The sequence below is a fragment of the Ovis aries genome, chromosome 3 (genome assembly GCF_016772045.2).
Source record: "Ovis aries strain OAR_USU_Benz2616 breed Rambouillet chromosome 3, ARS-UI_Ramb_v3.0, whole genome shotgun sequence".
NCBI lineage: Eukaryota > Metazoa > Chordata > Mammalia > Artiodactyla > Bovidae > Ovis > Ovis aries.
Window position 1 is genome coordinate 161,885,242 of NC_056056.1, and position 14,133 is coordinate 161,899,374.

The window sequence follows — 14,133 nt, forward strand, 5'->3', positions numbered from 1 at the left end:
GGGCCGAGCTCCCTGGGGAAGTGGTGGGAATACCAGGGACCGAGTCTGTATCTTGGTCAACTAAACCTCACCAAATGGACTTTCTGAGGAAGAGATCTTTAGGCTGATGGACTAGGGCACCAGCCCAGGAGAAACTGAGGCAAGCCTCCCCTCCCAAGAGGGTCATGGTAACATGAGACCCAAGGGAGCAGCCTTGGCCGCTCCGGCCCCGCCTACTGTTCCTGGGTGCTGATCCCCAGCATTGACCACTCAGGAGAGGGGATTGGCTGAGGAGCTTGGAGAGGGGGCGTCGCCACTACCTCGCCCAAGAGTTAAATAGGGGCCGGGCAAGATGCTGTGGAGGAGCCAGCTTTGGTGGGTTCCGGAGCCAGACCATGACCCAGACCCTCAAATTCGCATCCAGAGTGTTCCATCGCGTCCGCTGTCCTGAGCTGGGCGCCTCACTGGGCTCCAGAGGCTCCGACTCAGCACCCCGGGTTTTGGCGGACATCCCAGGCCCCTCCACGCCCGGCTTCCTTGCGGAGCTTTTCTGCAAAGGGGGGCTGTCACGGCTACACGAGCTGCAGGTAGAACGGGGCGCCGTTCCCACGACTGAAAGCTGGGGAGGCTGACTTTCACAAACCCTAGTGCAGAACGTAGCAAGGAGGGCCGGTGGGAAGGGATGCCCATGCGTTACGGAAAAGACGAAGTTGGGACTGGGGGCGGTGGCTCCCGGGACGCGGAGTCCTCTGGATACCCCGCGGAGGAGTGCGTTCAAAACGCCCCTTCTCGCGATGCAGGCGTCTCGAGGCTCGCAGATCCAGAACAAGTGCTTGCGAGGCGGGACTCTCTTAAAGCTAGTACGCTCCTATACCTTCAGTGGGAGCTCGTCCTAAGATGAACAGTCCACCGGAGGAGCCTTTAGGGATTTCTCCGCCCAGGTGGCCAAAGAGAGATTCTGAAAGTCAGCTTTGCGCCCAGCTCCTCCGTTTTGCCCATCACCCCCAGACTTCCTAAGGATGGGGAGTGAGGGGAAAGGAGAGGGATTTGCAGCATCAGAGCCATACACCACTTGGGAGCAGAAGCTCCCCCTTTCAAACCCGAAACAGCGCCTTTGGAGTTGGCGCAGGCCAAGCCGGGAGCTCCCGGCCTGCATCTCCAAGTCCGCCGCTCCCGTTCTCCCAGGTGCAGGGCGCCGCGCGCTTCGGGCCGGTGTGGTTGGCCAGCTTTGGGACGGTGCGCACCGTGTACCTGGCGGCCCCTACGCTGGTCGAGCAGCTGCTACGACAGGAGGGACCCCGGCCCGAACGCTGCAGCTTCTCACCCTGGACGGAGCACCGTCGCCGCCGCCAGCGGGCTTGCGGACTGCTTACCGCGTGAGTCCTCTGGCCCCAAAGCCCCCGACGTCCAGCTGCCTTCCTCCCTTGCGGCCCGGTCTGGAGACAGTCTGGGGAGGTGGAAGTCGTTCTCCCCAACCTTCTGGCAAGTCGAGGTTCCCACCCTAGTCCGTTTCGCTCAAGCTCAGGTGGAGCCCGGCTCTGGTGCTTGTTCACCTCTTTATCTTTTGAAGCCGGAATCTTGGGGACTCCGGAAGGGGCTGAGGCACCAGGATCTAGATGCAAAGGAAGATTCTGTGACTCAGCTTACCCAGGAACCCAGGCCCCTCTGGGGCAGGAAATGAGTAACGAGGAGTGGGGATGGAAAGCTGGTCCCGGCATGGTCAGGTTTCTGTACCCCCGAGGGAGAAGACGCTATCCCTCTCCTGGCCACCCCAGCCCGACACGCTCCATCTCCAGCGCCACCAGCCCCGTCGGGTCGCCTCTCCACACTACCGTCTGCCCTGATGCGCGCCCTCTCCGCACCCCCGCGCAGGGAAGGGGAAGAATGGCAGAGGCTTCGCAGCCTCCTGGCCCCGCTGCTCCTCCGGCCTCAAGCGGCCGCCCGCTATGCCGGGACCCTACACGGCGTGGTCCGTGACCTTGTGCGACGACTGCGGCGCCAGCGGGGACTGGGCGCTGGGCCGCCCGCCCTGGTTCGAGACGTGGCGGGAGAGTTTTACAAGTTTGGACTGGAAGGTAAGTCCCAGGACTGGAACACGCGTAAGAGGCACCTGGGCAGGGTCTCGAGGTGCCCTGACAGCGCCCCCTCCCGGCCAGGCATTGCTGCGGTGCTGCTGGGCTCCCGCCTCGGCTGCCTGGAGGCGGAGGTACCCCCAGACACAGAGACCTTCATCCGCGCGGTCGGCTCGGTGTTCGTGTCCACGCTGTTGACCATGGCGATGCCCAACTGGCTGCACCGCGTCGTGCCCGGACCCTGGGACCGCCTCTGCCGAGACTGGGACCAGATGTTTGCATTCGGTAATGCACAGACGGGCTGGGCTTCCCAGGTGGGCTGGGCTTTCCAGGTGGCGCTAGTGGTAAAGAATCCGCCTGCCAGTGCAGGAGACATAGGAGAAGAGGGTTCGATTCCTGGGTCGGGAAGATCCCCTGGAAGAGGGCATGGCAGCCCACTCCAGTATCCTTGCCTGGAGAATCCCTATGGACAGAGGAGCTGGTGGGATATAGTCCACGGGGTCGCAAAGAGTCAGGAACATAACTGAAGCGACTTAGCAGGCACACGCACAGCAAGGCACAGAAATGAAGTGAGGATGGGAGAACATAAAGCTGTTCCCAGGTGGTGAGGAACACCCTGTCCCCATCCGCACAGCCCAGCAGCACGTAGAGCAGAGAGAGGCTGAGGTAGCCATGAGGAACCATTTTGGGAAGTCTGAGGAGGACACGGGACCTGCGGCACACCTGACCTACTTCTTGCTCCGGAAAGAGCTGCCTGCCGCGTCCATCCTGGGGAATGTGACGGAGCTGCTTCTAGCTGGGGTGGACACGGTGAGGTTCTCCCTCTGTGCTGGGAGCCCCACTTCCACAGCTTAACCTCCTCCATCTCGGGTCCATTTCCCTGCGGCTGGAAACCCACTATGGTCCTCTATGCCAGCTTGGCTTAGCACCTCCTGGGGTCCAGACTGCCTCATATCCTGCCCCCTATGCTGGGTCCCCACTCTCAACACCTCTAATGCTTCCCCCTGTCCCCACAGGTGTCCAACACGCTCTCCTGGGCTCTATATGAACTCTCCCGGCACCCTGAAATCCAGACAGCACTCCATGCTGAGATCACAGCTGCCTTGGGCCCTGGCTCCAGTACCCAACCCTCAGCCACTGCCCTATCCCAGCTGCCCCTGCTGAAGGCCGTGGTCAAGGAAGTGCTAAGGTGAGAGGGCAGGAGAGGAGAGCTAGAGAAAATGCTGGGGGAGGGCTTGGGAAGCATACAGGGGGTGGGAGCTGGGAGAGGGGGGTATAGGAAAATGGTACTCTACCCCTGGCCAAGAATGGATTTGGAATTTGGATGGCAGGAGAGGAGGGCTATAGCCTTTGCTTCACCTTGTCTCCCTTTTGTGCTCTGCCATCCAGATTGTACCCCGTGGTACCTGGAAATTCCCGTGTCCCAGACAGAGACATTTGTGTGGGTGAATATATCATCCCCAAAAATGTGAGTAGAGCCTACGGGCCCCTCCTGCTAAGCCATCCCTACCTTGCGACTGTTCCTGTTCTCAGATACTCTCCATAAGCTCTTCAAACCCTTTCCTTGGCCTGGGTGCCTCTCTGGGATATAATGGGGCAGTAGAGAAAAGGTGCTCCAGAAAACTTCCAAATCACAGTCAACCAGAACCTGCCTTCCTCCCAGTCCATAGGTCCTGTTCTCTCCCTCCCTCCTGGCATTCCTGGGCCCAAATTGACAAGTTTATTTTCCTTCCTCACCAGACACTGGTCACTCTGTGTCACTATGCTACTTCAAGGGACCCTGCCCAGTTCCCAGAACCAAACTCTTTTCGTCCAGCTCGCTGGCTAGGGGAAGGTCCAGCTCCCCACCCATTCGCATCTCTCCCCTTTGGCTTTGGCAAGCGCAGCTGCATGGGAAGACGCCTGGCAGAGCTTGAGTTGCACATGGCCTTGGCCCAGGTGAGTGATCTAGATCTTCTGCCTTCCCCAGAGCAGAGGGCTCTAAAGCCATGATCTCTCCTTCTGATAGTCATTTTTTTGTTCTTGTTCAGTCACTCAGTCATCTCTGACTTTTTGCAACCCCATAGACTGTACCCCACCAAGTTCCTCTGTCCATGGGATTCCTCAGGCAAGAATCCTGGAGTGGGTTGCCATTTCCTTCTCCAGGGGATCTTCCTGACCTGGGGATCAAACCCACATCTCCTGCTTGGCAAGTGGATTCTTTACCACTGAGCCACCTGGGAAGCCCTCTAGATAGGCATATGGAAATATATAAGACCTGGGAGACCTAATCCCCTGAAATATGTCAGTCCCATCATAGGCCCAGAGGGTGAGTGAGGGTTTTCAGACTATCTTTTTCCCTACCATAATCTCTTACCCTCATTGACTAAGACATCCCCTAGTAGCCACAGGTGCCATTCCAACACTGACCATCCTAACACTAATAATGCCCATTACCAATCAAGCCCACCACTGTAGACCCCTCCATAGTGATAGCCTTCTTCCTCCCTTTCCAGATCTTGATCCACTTTGAGGTGCAACCTGAGCCAGGTTCTGCCCCCGTCAGACCGATGACCCGGACTGTCCTGGTGCCTGAGAGAAGCATCAACCTACAGTTTGTGGACAGATAGTATGGTGGAAATAGGCTGTCACCATCTCCGCTTCTCTCATCACAGGGGTTTATGAGGCATGAGACCAAGAGATGTATATTTCTCTGCAGTCTGTCTGGTTAGAGAGACCATAGCAAAGTGCTTGAAGCAGCCCTGATCGAGGTAGGAAGTATGTACCTGGCCTGACCCAGCAAGCCTTGAGAAAACCATGACCCATTAACCTGCTTAGCCCTTTTAGTCATATCATATGCATCCTTCAAGGGCCAACTTCAATTTTAACTAATCATGCTGGGTGGCTGAGGAAGAATTCAACCACTGGCCTTTTGGGGCTTCACAGTGTTTACTGATGCTGCTGGCTAGGCACTTACTTAGCCTGAGCTAAGTGTGTATCTGGTCTGCCCCTGGTTGATCCTCTCTTGTTGCCTGTGAGCTCTTTGAGAGGAAGGATGAAGCCTTATTCTGTCTTTATACACCTTGCCAGGGCCTGTCCCTGACTGAGTGACACCATGTAGACTCTCAGATTGTATCTGGATGATGTGGCAGAAGGGACAAACAGCTTACCAGGCTCTGTCTACCCTGCTTCTTCCTCATCTTGCCCCTAGGAAGGTGAGTCTATCCTCATCTGGGTTGTGATTTTTTAAAAACTCTCCTTGGCTCTCTAGCCACTATTAAGTTTGCTTGCCCCCCACCACTTAGACCCCAGGCAGAGATGTCTTTGGACCGAAGTCCTCTTTTTACATATTGAAGTTTTTTAAATACTGTTTTTAAATTTAAAAATTGCTTTGAATGTTCCATCCTTGACTTTTGACTGACTTATTTCCCTCACTTGCTACAAAGACCTGTAGGTAAGACCTTGACCCAGATTACCTACTTTGGTTTCTCAGGTCCCAGAAGTGACCACCCGCGCCGCCCCCCCCCCCCCACTGCCTCCATAACAATGGGAGGTCTAGACACCTGGGAGAAAGGTTTGCATCACAAACCCAGACACATTTCTATCTGTGGTGGGAACAGCCAAGTCTGGCTCCCGGTAAGAGATTAAGGAAGGGTGGTGTTGAAAAGTAGCTTCAAGGGCTAGGCTGTTAAAAGGGGTGGGGAGGGACTTGCAGAGATGGCCAGAGATGGTCGACTGTTTGCTAGAGGAGTGCTTTTGAAACCTGGACTGCCAGGACTAAAAGGACACCTTAGCATGGCCACTTGGCTCTCTTTAGAGATGTTGCTCCAAGGTAATTTCCTTCAGAGAAAGATAAGGATACAGACAGAGAGGTGGCGTCAGAGAGGATGAACGCCAAGTGTGGGGGTGGCTAGAAGCCCTAGGGCACCAAAGCAGAAGAGGAGTGGGCAGCAAGAGTCCCTGTTCCCCTGAGTCAGCACTCTCTGGCCCCCCAGAGGCTGGACTCAGTTCTCTACTCGTGATGTATATAGATTAACTCATCTTCTATACAAATAAATCTCTCAGCACCTTCCCTGCAGCACCTTTCGTAGCCTAGCTTACCCTCCCCATGTCAGGACTTGTCCCCCTTCTTCCTGCTCCCCTCCATTCCAATTAGCAGATGGAGACGGAGATTTCACTTCATACTTCCTCCTCCTCTCACCACCTCAGCCCCTGCCCTAGACATGGCTCCCTTCCACAGAAACTCCATCAGCCACTAGCCTTCTGGGGGCTATCTATTTATGTTAAGATCTACAGAGGGGTAAGGTATACCCCCAACCGTGTGCAAAGACCAAGGTTTGGTTTACTGCTCCTCCTCTCAGCTCCTTCTCAGCTGCGTTCTCAGTCTCTAACCCTACTCACTATCACTAGCTCAACTTGAACTTAAGTGACCTGATTTGGGGCAGTTCTGAGCTTAGAGGGAGAGTTAACTCCCCAATTCCGCTCAGACCCTTTCCCCTGGAATCAGTGGTCAAGATTTTTCACATTCACACTCCTCATGGGAAAGTAGGCCTGCTCACTTAAGAAGGGCAGCAGATGTTATGACCTTTTCCTGGACAATAATCCTTTAAAGGTAGAAAAAGGAGAGAGGACAAAATAGATTGCCAGTCCCAATCTCCATACCTATACCTCCAATGGTCCTGAAGGGGAAGGGAAAATGCCGTCTCACTTAGCCCTGTTTTAGGACCCAGCACAGAAATGGACAGTGTGCTTGTGCGTTAAGTGCCTATATTCTTGGTTATATCTAAGTCTTTATGTGGGGCCATCAAGGGGGAAAGCTCAGTGTTGGCACAGGAAATCCCACCTGTGTCATACCTACCTAAACCCTATCTACTTGGATAAGAACTTGGAGTCACTTAGTTTTGCTGTCTCCCTTCTGGTTCTCACCAGCTAGTCTGTGAAAGGCAAATCAGTGAAGTCTGGTCCTTCTGTATCCCCAGGTGGGGAATGTGGAAGGTTGTCTCTCTGGGGAAACTACTTCCCACTGGAAAAGTAGGGGGTGGAGGTGGGGGATAGGGCTTAGCCTCAGTTTTCTCTTCACTTTAATCCCCTCTGAGGTTGGAGGTGATACACTTCAACACTTCCAGGTTACTCACACTCAAGTACAGCTCTGATTCCTATACTCCCAAGTGAGTCTGGGTGCCAGCACCATGGACAGCGGCTGAGACCCCTTCTGGAGAGGGATTGGGGAGGACCATTTCCTGGGCAAGGATATGTGACCTGTAATAGAGAAGCATTACCAAAACACCCCCAGGGAGAAGACAAAGCAGAGCCTTCCTTGAGAGGAGGACCAATAATAGGAGAGGTCTCTGGATCTGACTTAAGCAATGTTATGAAGTAATTATTTTAATTGCTGATGAATAGTTCACGTAAAAGACACCATCCTTCATATAACACACAGCCCCAAGGCCGCAAGAAAAAGGGACCAGGCATCATGCTGGCATCTTCATCAGTCCTTCCCAAACCTTTTTCAGCCCTCTACACGCCTGCCTCCAAGCACAAGATATTCCAGTTAATATCAACTAGCTGGGGCACACCAGGATCAGACCTGTGGCCCTGAACAAGGGAGCTTAAACTGGGGCTGGAGACTCATAACCCTGGGAGAGTCTGTCTGTCTCACTCCAAACGAGTCCAAATTCACTTCACACCACTTTTCCTGGTAAGCACATTACCTAGTAGGGATTGATAGAACCTGCAAGATTCCCTGAACAAGGACTGCTCCTGTTTAGGGGATTGGAGGAGCTCTCATTCTTGCAAATAACCACCATCCTTCACATTTGCAATGTCTATTTCCCCTCAAATTTTCTGTATCTATTATGATACTTAACACAAATTTCCAAGACTCTGTGTAACTCCAGTTGAAAAACACTTTGGAATTTGTAAATCAGCTATTATTTGAAATAAATGCACCATCAACTAGTCTAGAAATCTTTTTATGCCATCACTGATTTTCCCTACAATGGCATTCAACCTGTCCCTCATTTATCCTCAATCCAGCCCTATGAGGTAGACAGGAAAACCACGGTGGGGAGATTTTTTTCTAAATCACACAACACCCAGGTTATCAGGTCCACCCCTGAGATGCTTCTGAGCACTGCCACCTAGCAGCCAATGTGAATTATTCACCACCAAGTGGGAGTTACACCTCCAACTCAGAAACCACTCCTGCATTTGGGATTTGCAACCTCTGCAAAGAAACTTCCCCACCCCTCCAGAAAACCCCCGGATGAGAAAGGAGTCTCCATGTGCATATAAATGATTCTTTATGCCCTTCCCCCCATGCAGTGGGGGGAGAGGTGGAGCACAGGGAAGTACCCCCGCCCTCATGCAGGGAACGGGAGGTCAATGTATACTAGTCTTATTGCCAGCTGCCCTGTGGCCATGGGGTAGGGAATGGGGGGGTCTACAGCCCCTTTCTTCTGGCATTGGTCCCCCTTCACCAAGTCACCATAGTGGAGCTGGGGGGCTGGAGGCCCTAGGAGCTGAGGTAAGGACGGTTCTCTAGGGAAGAAATGATGCTCTCCCCACCTATCCACTGGTTGCCCCAGGATGAGTGTGAGGGGCTGTCAGTGGGGGCTGGAATGTATCCAGGTGTCTCTACCCAGTGGGCAGTAGAGGCCAGACAATGTCTCCAGCTTGAAGCTGTCCACAGAGATCCTCACTGGTGGAGGCAGTGTGCCCCAAACACCTTGTCCAGGTGGTACCTCCAGCAGCCATGACAGCTTATCTCTGGCCGATGCATTGACTCAACATCCCCACTCCTGGAGTTCAGACCGTGGTGACCCTCATGACCACCTCACGGCCAGAATTGGAACTGGAACGGGCATCTGGTGGCCGCAGCTGTCCAAGGAGATGCAGGATTGTGTAGCCACAGCGCTGAGGCAAGAGCGTCCGCATGCGCTGGGCCGCCGGGGGGCGGCTGGTGGCCCCAGTAGGGGGGCCCGTCCGTGAGGTCCTGGGGCCCGGCTTCCCTGCCGTCCCTCCCCCTGCATCTCCTCCTATGTCCTTGGTCTTGTCATAATTCAGGACCTTCCACTGCTGGTTTACTGCCTGCCAGCGCTTGAAGATACGGTAGACGGAGGAACCTTCATGGACGATGAGGCCTGAGCAAGAGGATAAGAAGTCCAGAGTCAATGCTGCCCAGACCTAGAACCAGAGGTACTTAAGCCAACATTTCTCCAGGGGGGGTGGAGATAGCGTTGCAAAGGGCCAGGAGAAGCAGGGAAGGGAAGGACACCAGGATTGCCCTAAAGGTTCTCAATGGTAGAAAACGTAGCCATGAAACTGAGGGAATGGGCAGGGAAAGTGAAGTGTGTCAGTTGGAGGAAGATGCTGAGCAGGTGAGAGAGAGAGAGGTGCCCTCACCTATGCAGACGACATCCATGAAGCCGTACATGCCATAGCAGATCTGAAAGAGCAGATCTTGCCGTTGCCACTTGGCTGAAGGGCTAAGTGAGGACCAGATGAGCCAGGAGATGCTGGCGACGAGGAAGAGTGAGCCCAGAACTATGGCTGCAATCTGGACCTTCTCGATGACAGTCAGGGAGATGGCCTGCCACTGTATGGGAGAAAAGGCTCCAAAAAGTCACAGAAAGAGATGGAAAGCCAGGTTAGGGTTGCCCTTAATAGGAGGATGCACCAGGAGCCTTCCTACCTGAAACCCTTCAGGTAGGACTAATAATCTGTCTTCTCTGTGCCTTGATCAAGTCTAGAATGTGGTACTTCTTATATTGTTTGAGACCATTTCCTGTCTTATTTTAGAAAGGCATGACAGACAACTGCTCTGAAATCACATCATCTAGGATCTGAATTCCAAATCCTCACTCACTTTCTGGCTGAGTAACTTCGGGCAAGTTTTAAAATTTACTTGTGCATCAATGTCCTCACTGACTTAAAATGCAGATACTAATGGTACATAATTACTAGGATTAAAAGAGTTAATACACACCAAGAACTTGACACATAGATCACTCTACATGTATGCTTCCAGCAGTAACAGCAGCGCCACTGCCTTTTCATCTTTTGTTGTCCCAGGGCCTGGCACACAGGTGGCGCCCAATAAATGTCTTTGTGAGTAAACGAAGGAAGGGAGATTATAGACAGAAGATTATGATAATGGAGGATAGGGTGACTTTGAAGCAAGAGTAAATGAATGAAATAAGCCACCTGGAAGGTCCCTGATTCTAATTACTGAAAGGCCCTTGCCCCAGTCTCAGAGTGCTCCCCTTATACCTCACCTGCAAGGGGTTCTTGGTGCTGATTGCCAGGACCTGGTACTTGAAGTAGCAGAGCTCACAGCTCCAGGAGCCCCTCTCGCTGATCCAGCGGATGAGGCAGGGCTGGTGAGTGCAGCGCACTGAGCCATCGCAACGGCAGGGGCTCAGGAGCTCCCCCTGGAGGAAGAGTAAGGAGAGTCCCTGTCAGCTATCGCCACCCGACCACAGTCCTCTCCACTCCTGAGAGAGAAACCTCTTCTCCAGGTGTCTACCTTAAAAAAAAAAAAAAAAAAAAAATCAGGCCTTTCAACCAAAACAAAGCAAGACGCTAAGGCTACAAGCCCAAAAGAAAAAAATTTAGAGTTCAAGGTAAACTTCCCGGACCCAATAGAAGAGACAAGAGAAGGGATGGGGAGGGGGGAGTTGGCTGGTAAATACTGGGTCTTCTCTGTTCCTAGAGTTTGAGGAGGGTGCTCCTAAAGGTTTCCCAAATGGAGGGCCACCCCTTAGGATCTGGAGAAACAGAAGTGCGAGCTTCTGAGCCATGCCTTCCTAACCCATTCCATCACTGTAAAGTGTTTCACAGATGTGGTGCAGACTGGGATAGGTTACAGTCCTCAGTTTCCAAGAATCAGAAAGGAAGATATCCTAAGGGTGGGAGTGGAGGCTGTTCCCCTTTAATCAAGTAATTTCTCAAGACAGGAAGAGACACCCCCTTGGTACTATCCCAGGACAACTTTGTCCATAACATTTAAACAAAGAATATTCTTTGCAATGAGAAAGTTGTGGAATGGGAAGTGAAGAAAAGTGCCCCATGGAGAGAACTACTGAGGGAGGCGAGGGCACCGGTTGGGCGCCTCCTTTCAAGGTGGGAACAGAAGCATTTCTCCTGTCTGCCCACCTCCCGGCCCTCAGCCTACAGAGACCCTGGAGTAAGAGAAGTGGGGGAGAAAGGCTGTCTCGGTTAAGCCGAGAGGATTTGGGGCCCCCCCAGGAGAAAGCCCCACCCCTTCCTGGAGACCCCTGATCCGCCTCCACCCCAAATCTGCGCTCCTGGAGTCTTCAGCCAAGCCCCCCAACCTCACTCCATTTCCACCCCAGGTCCCTGGGTCCCGCCCTGCCTCCTCAGGCCCCGCCCCCTGCTCCCGGTCTCCCCGGACGCCCCAGGTGCGCGCCCCCACCCCTCCCCGCCCCGCCAGGTGCCCGGGCCTGACCTGCTCAGGGCCTTGGAAGCAGATTCGGCACTGAGGGGTTCGGAGCCCGCTGTCCAGGCTGCTGCTGAGCGACAGGGCGTCCAGAGCGCCCGGGGGCGGCGGCGGCGGCGCGGGCGGCGGCGGGGGTCCGGCCCGCGGCTCCTTGTCGCCGGCCAGGCCCCGGGCTCTCGGCTCTGACCCGTAGTACTCCTCTTCGTCTCCGTCGCCGTCCCGGGCCGAGCAGCCGGCGAAGGGTGCCCAGCCGCAGCCGCCTCCCCCGCCCCCCCGGGGCTGCGGCTCGGCCCGGGGCCGCCCCCCGCCCGTCAGCACCAGCAGCTTCAGCTCGTTCAGGAACATGCGGAGCCGAGACTTGAGCATCGTCCGGGCGCCGGGGGGCGGGGGGCGGCGTGCAAGGGGGGCTCTCAGGCGGCGGGGGGAAGGGAGAGGACAAGGCCGGGAAGGGGGCGCGCGCTGGAGAGGCAAGCCCGGCTGAGGTCTACGGGGCCTGCGAGAACCGTTCACTGCTGCCACCGCCGGGACTCCGGGGTTTGCGGGGCGAGAGGGCTGGCGGCCCGGGGGCGGCGGGGCAGGCAGCCATGGCCGGGGCAGGGGGCGGGGTGGGGGTGGGCTCAGGGTGCCGCGCCCCGCGGGTCCGGGTCCGGAGCGGGCCGGGCCCCCGGGGTTACGAGCCCCGGCCCTCCTGCGCCGGGGCCGCCCCCCATCGCAGTCCTCCTGGCCCCAGTCCCGCTCCGGCTCCGGCTCCGGCTCGGCCCGTGCGCTCGGCGGTGGCAAATGGCGGCTCCTTCCGGCGGCGGCGGCGGCGGAGACCCCCCCAGAGCGGCGGGCGGGCGGGGCGGGAGGGGCGGGAGCCGGGGAGCCGGTGAGGGATGGAGGGAGGGGCGGGGCGGGGAGGGGGAGAGGAGGAGAAGTGGCCGCGGCTGCGCATCCCCGCCCTGCCCCGCACGAGCAGGTGTCCCCAGAGGCGGGGGCGAGTGTGCGAACCCGGGGGAGGGTGGAGGGAGGGGAGTGGCCAAGGAAGGGGAGTGTGCACATGGGTAAGAGAATAGGTGTGTGAATGGGGGTGTTGAGGGGGGGAGCGGGTGAGGATGGAAGGTGAGTGGTCACAGACGCAGGTGCACCAGGGAGGGAGAGGCTTGTGCAAAATGGGAGTGTGCAAAGAAAGAAAGCTAAGCAAGGGTCCGAGGTGAGTGAGCAAGACATTGGCTCAAGCAATAAACACTTTTACACAAAAGACTGAAAAGTGTGCACAGTGTGGGACTGTGGAAGAGATGAATGTGTAAGGGGTGGAATTGGATTGTATGAAAAACAGAAGTGTGTAATTGTGTGAGGGAGGTGAGTGAGCAAAGGAGCAGAGTGTTAAAGGGGTTGAGTGTCTTTCCTGGTATTCCCCTGACCCACCACCACTGCACTGAAGTGAACCATACCTAACACACACACATACACACCCGCGCATGCACACACATGCTTAGCTCTTTGTTGTATGGGGGTTCTTGACCCTGAGAACCAGTTGTAACCTTCTCATCCCTTATTTCTGCCTTATGGTTACATCCTCCTTCTCCTCTCCTTATCAATGCTGTGGGAAAAGGAATTCCAGGGAAGCTCACTGGGTCAAACACACTGGGAAAAAAAAAATTAATTAGTAAAAAAAGTAATTAACAGGAAAAGGGAGGGTATGTAATCAGGGACAGACTGCCAAACTAAAGATCCTCAATAGAAAGTGATTAAGGAGAGTAATGGTGTTACAAATCATTCAAATATTTTGGATGGATGGATGAATGAATCAGAAAAAGGGTCTGGAACCCAAGCCAAGATGGAGGATGACTTCTATTTAAAAAACAGTGAGCTTATGTGGAGGGTGAGGCTAAAGTGGGACCTTGCTGGTGTAGGATGAAAGTTTAAAACACTCAGAGACACTTAGCCTTCCAGAGGTTTACAAACCCACCAATCCTAGCAAAATAGTCAATGAAACATTCACCTCACAAGCCCCTTAATCAGTTAGCACCTTGGGATTTTTCTTACCAGAATTCCAGTTGCCTTTGCCAGCAAAGGTCCAGGACTACAACTGTCAGAATGCAAAGAGGGGAAATCTGTACTGACATGTCTTCCATTTGGCCCTGGAGCATGGTTTATATGAATCTCAAGCTTAAACTCATATCCTCAGCCAGATGATTAAGAATAGAAGTTCAGGGCACAAGGAGAGCAAATAGAGTAATAGAATGGTTTCAGATTTTAGTTCAGTTCAGTTCAGTCGCTCAATCGTATCCGACTCTTTGCGACCCCGTGAATCGCAGCACACCAGGCCTCCCTGTCCATCACCAACTCCCGGAGTTCACTCAGATTCACCTCCATCGAGTCAGTGATGCCATCCAGCCATCTCATCCTCTGTCATCCCCTTCTCCTCCTGCCCCCAATCCCTCCCAGCATCAAAGTCTTTTCCAATGAGTCAACTCTTCGCATGAGGTGGCCAAAGTACTGGAGTTTCAGCTTTAGCATCATTCCCTCCAAAGAAATCCCAGGGCTGATCTCCTTCAGAATGGACTAGTTGGATCTCTTTGCAGTCCAAGGGACTCCCAAGAGTCTTGTCCAACACCACAGTTCAAAAGCATCAATTCTTTGGCGCTCAACCTTCTTCAC

At 54.6% G+C, this 14,133-nt stretch overlaps 2 protein-coding genes and 1 long non-coding RNA gene across 3 annotated transcripts; 2 read left to right on the forward strand and 1 right to left on the reverse strand.

Moving 5' to 3' along the window:
• The first annotated feature begins 339 nt into the window (after window positions 1-339).
• LOC101116039 (25-hydroxyvitamin D-1 alpha hydroxylase, mitochondrial) lies at window positions 340-5,431 on the forward strand. Its single transcript, XM_027967507.3, has 9 exons — window positions 340-566; window positions 1,165-1,355; window positions 1,852-2,054; window positions 2,136-2,336; window positions 2,686-2,861; window positions 3,068-3,240; window positions 3,441-3,519; window positions 3,792-3,989; window positions 4,547-5,431. Exons 1-9 carry the CDS (start codon window positions 375-377, stop codon window positions 4,658-4,660), a joined length of 1,527 nt encoding a protein of 508 aa, XP_027823308.1. The 5' UTR covers window positions 340-374; the 3' UTR covers window positions 4,661-5,431.
• Window positions 5,432-7,986: 2,555 nt separating this feature from the next.
• MARCHF9 (membrane associated ring-CH-type finger 9) lies at window positions 7,987-12,285 on the reverse strand. Its single transcript, XM_027967508.2, has 4 exons — window positions 11,500-12,285; window positions 10,307-10,462; window positions 9,435-9,627; window positions 7,987-9,172 (listed from the first exon to the last, which is right to left on the reverse strand). The coding sequence occupies exons 1-4, from the start codon at window positions 11,854-11,856 to the stop codon at window positions 8,838-8,840; spliced, it is 1,041 nt and encodes a 346-aa protein (XP_027823309.2). The 5' UTR covers window positions 11,857-12,285; the 3' UTR covers window positions 7,987-8,837.
• LOC121819131 (uncharacterized) lies at window positions 9,117-10,028 on the forward strand. The gene is made up of 2 exons (XR_006059351.1): window positions 9,117-9,227; window positions 9,831-10,028. It is a non-coding gene; the product is annotated as an uncharacterized LOC121819131 (long non-coding RNA).
• Window positions 12,286-14,133: the final 1,848 nt, after the last annotated feature.

Coding starts and splice junctions, on each gene's coding strand:
- LOC101116039 (XM_027967507.3), top strand. CDS start 375: ATGACCCAGACCCTCAAATTCGCATCCAGAGTGTTCCATCGCGTCCGC. Junction 2,055..2,135: donor TTACAAGTTTGGACTGGAAG/GTAAGTCCCAGG, acceptor CCTCCCGGCCAG/GCATTGCTGCGGTGCTGCTG. Junction 2,337..2,685: donor GGACCAGATGTTTGCATTCG/GTAATGCACAGA, acceptor CCATCCGCACAG/CCCAGCAGCACGTAGAGCAG.
- MARCHF9 (XM_027967508.2), bottom strand. CDS start 11,856: ATGCTCAAGTCTCGGCTCCGCATGTTCCTGAACGAGCTGAAGCTGCTG. Junction 10,463..11,499: donor GCTTCCAAGGCCCTGAGCAG/GTCAGGCCCGGG, acceptor CTCTTCCTCCAG/GGGGAGCTCCTGAGCCCCTG. Junction 9,628..10,306: donor GCACCAAGAACCCCTTGCAG/GTGAGGTATAAG, acceptor TCTCCCATACAG/TGGCAGGCCATCTCCCTGAC.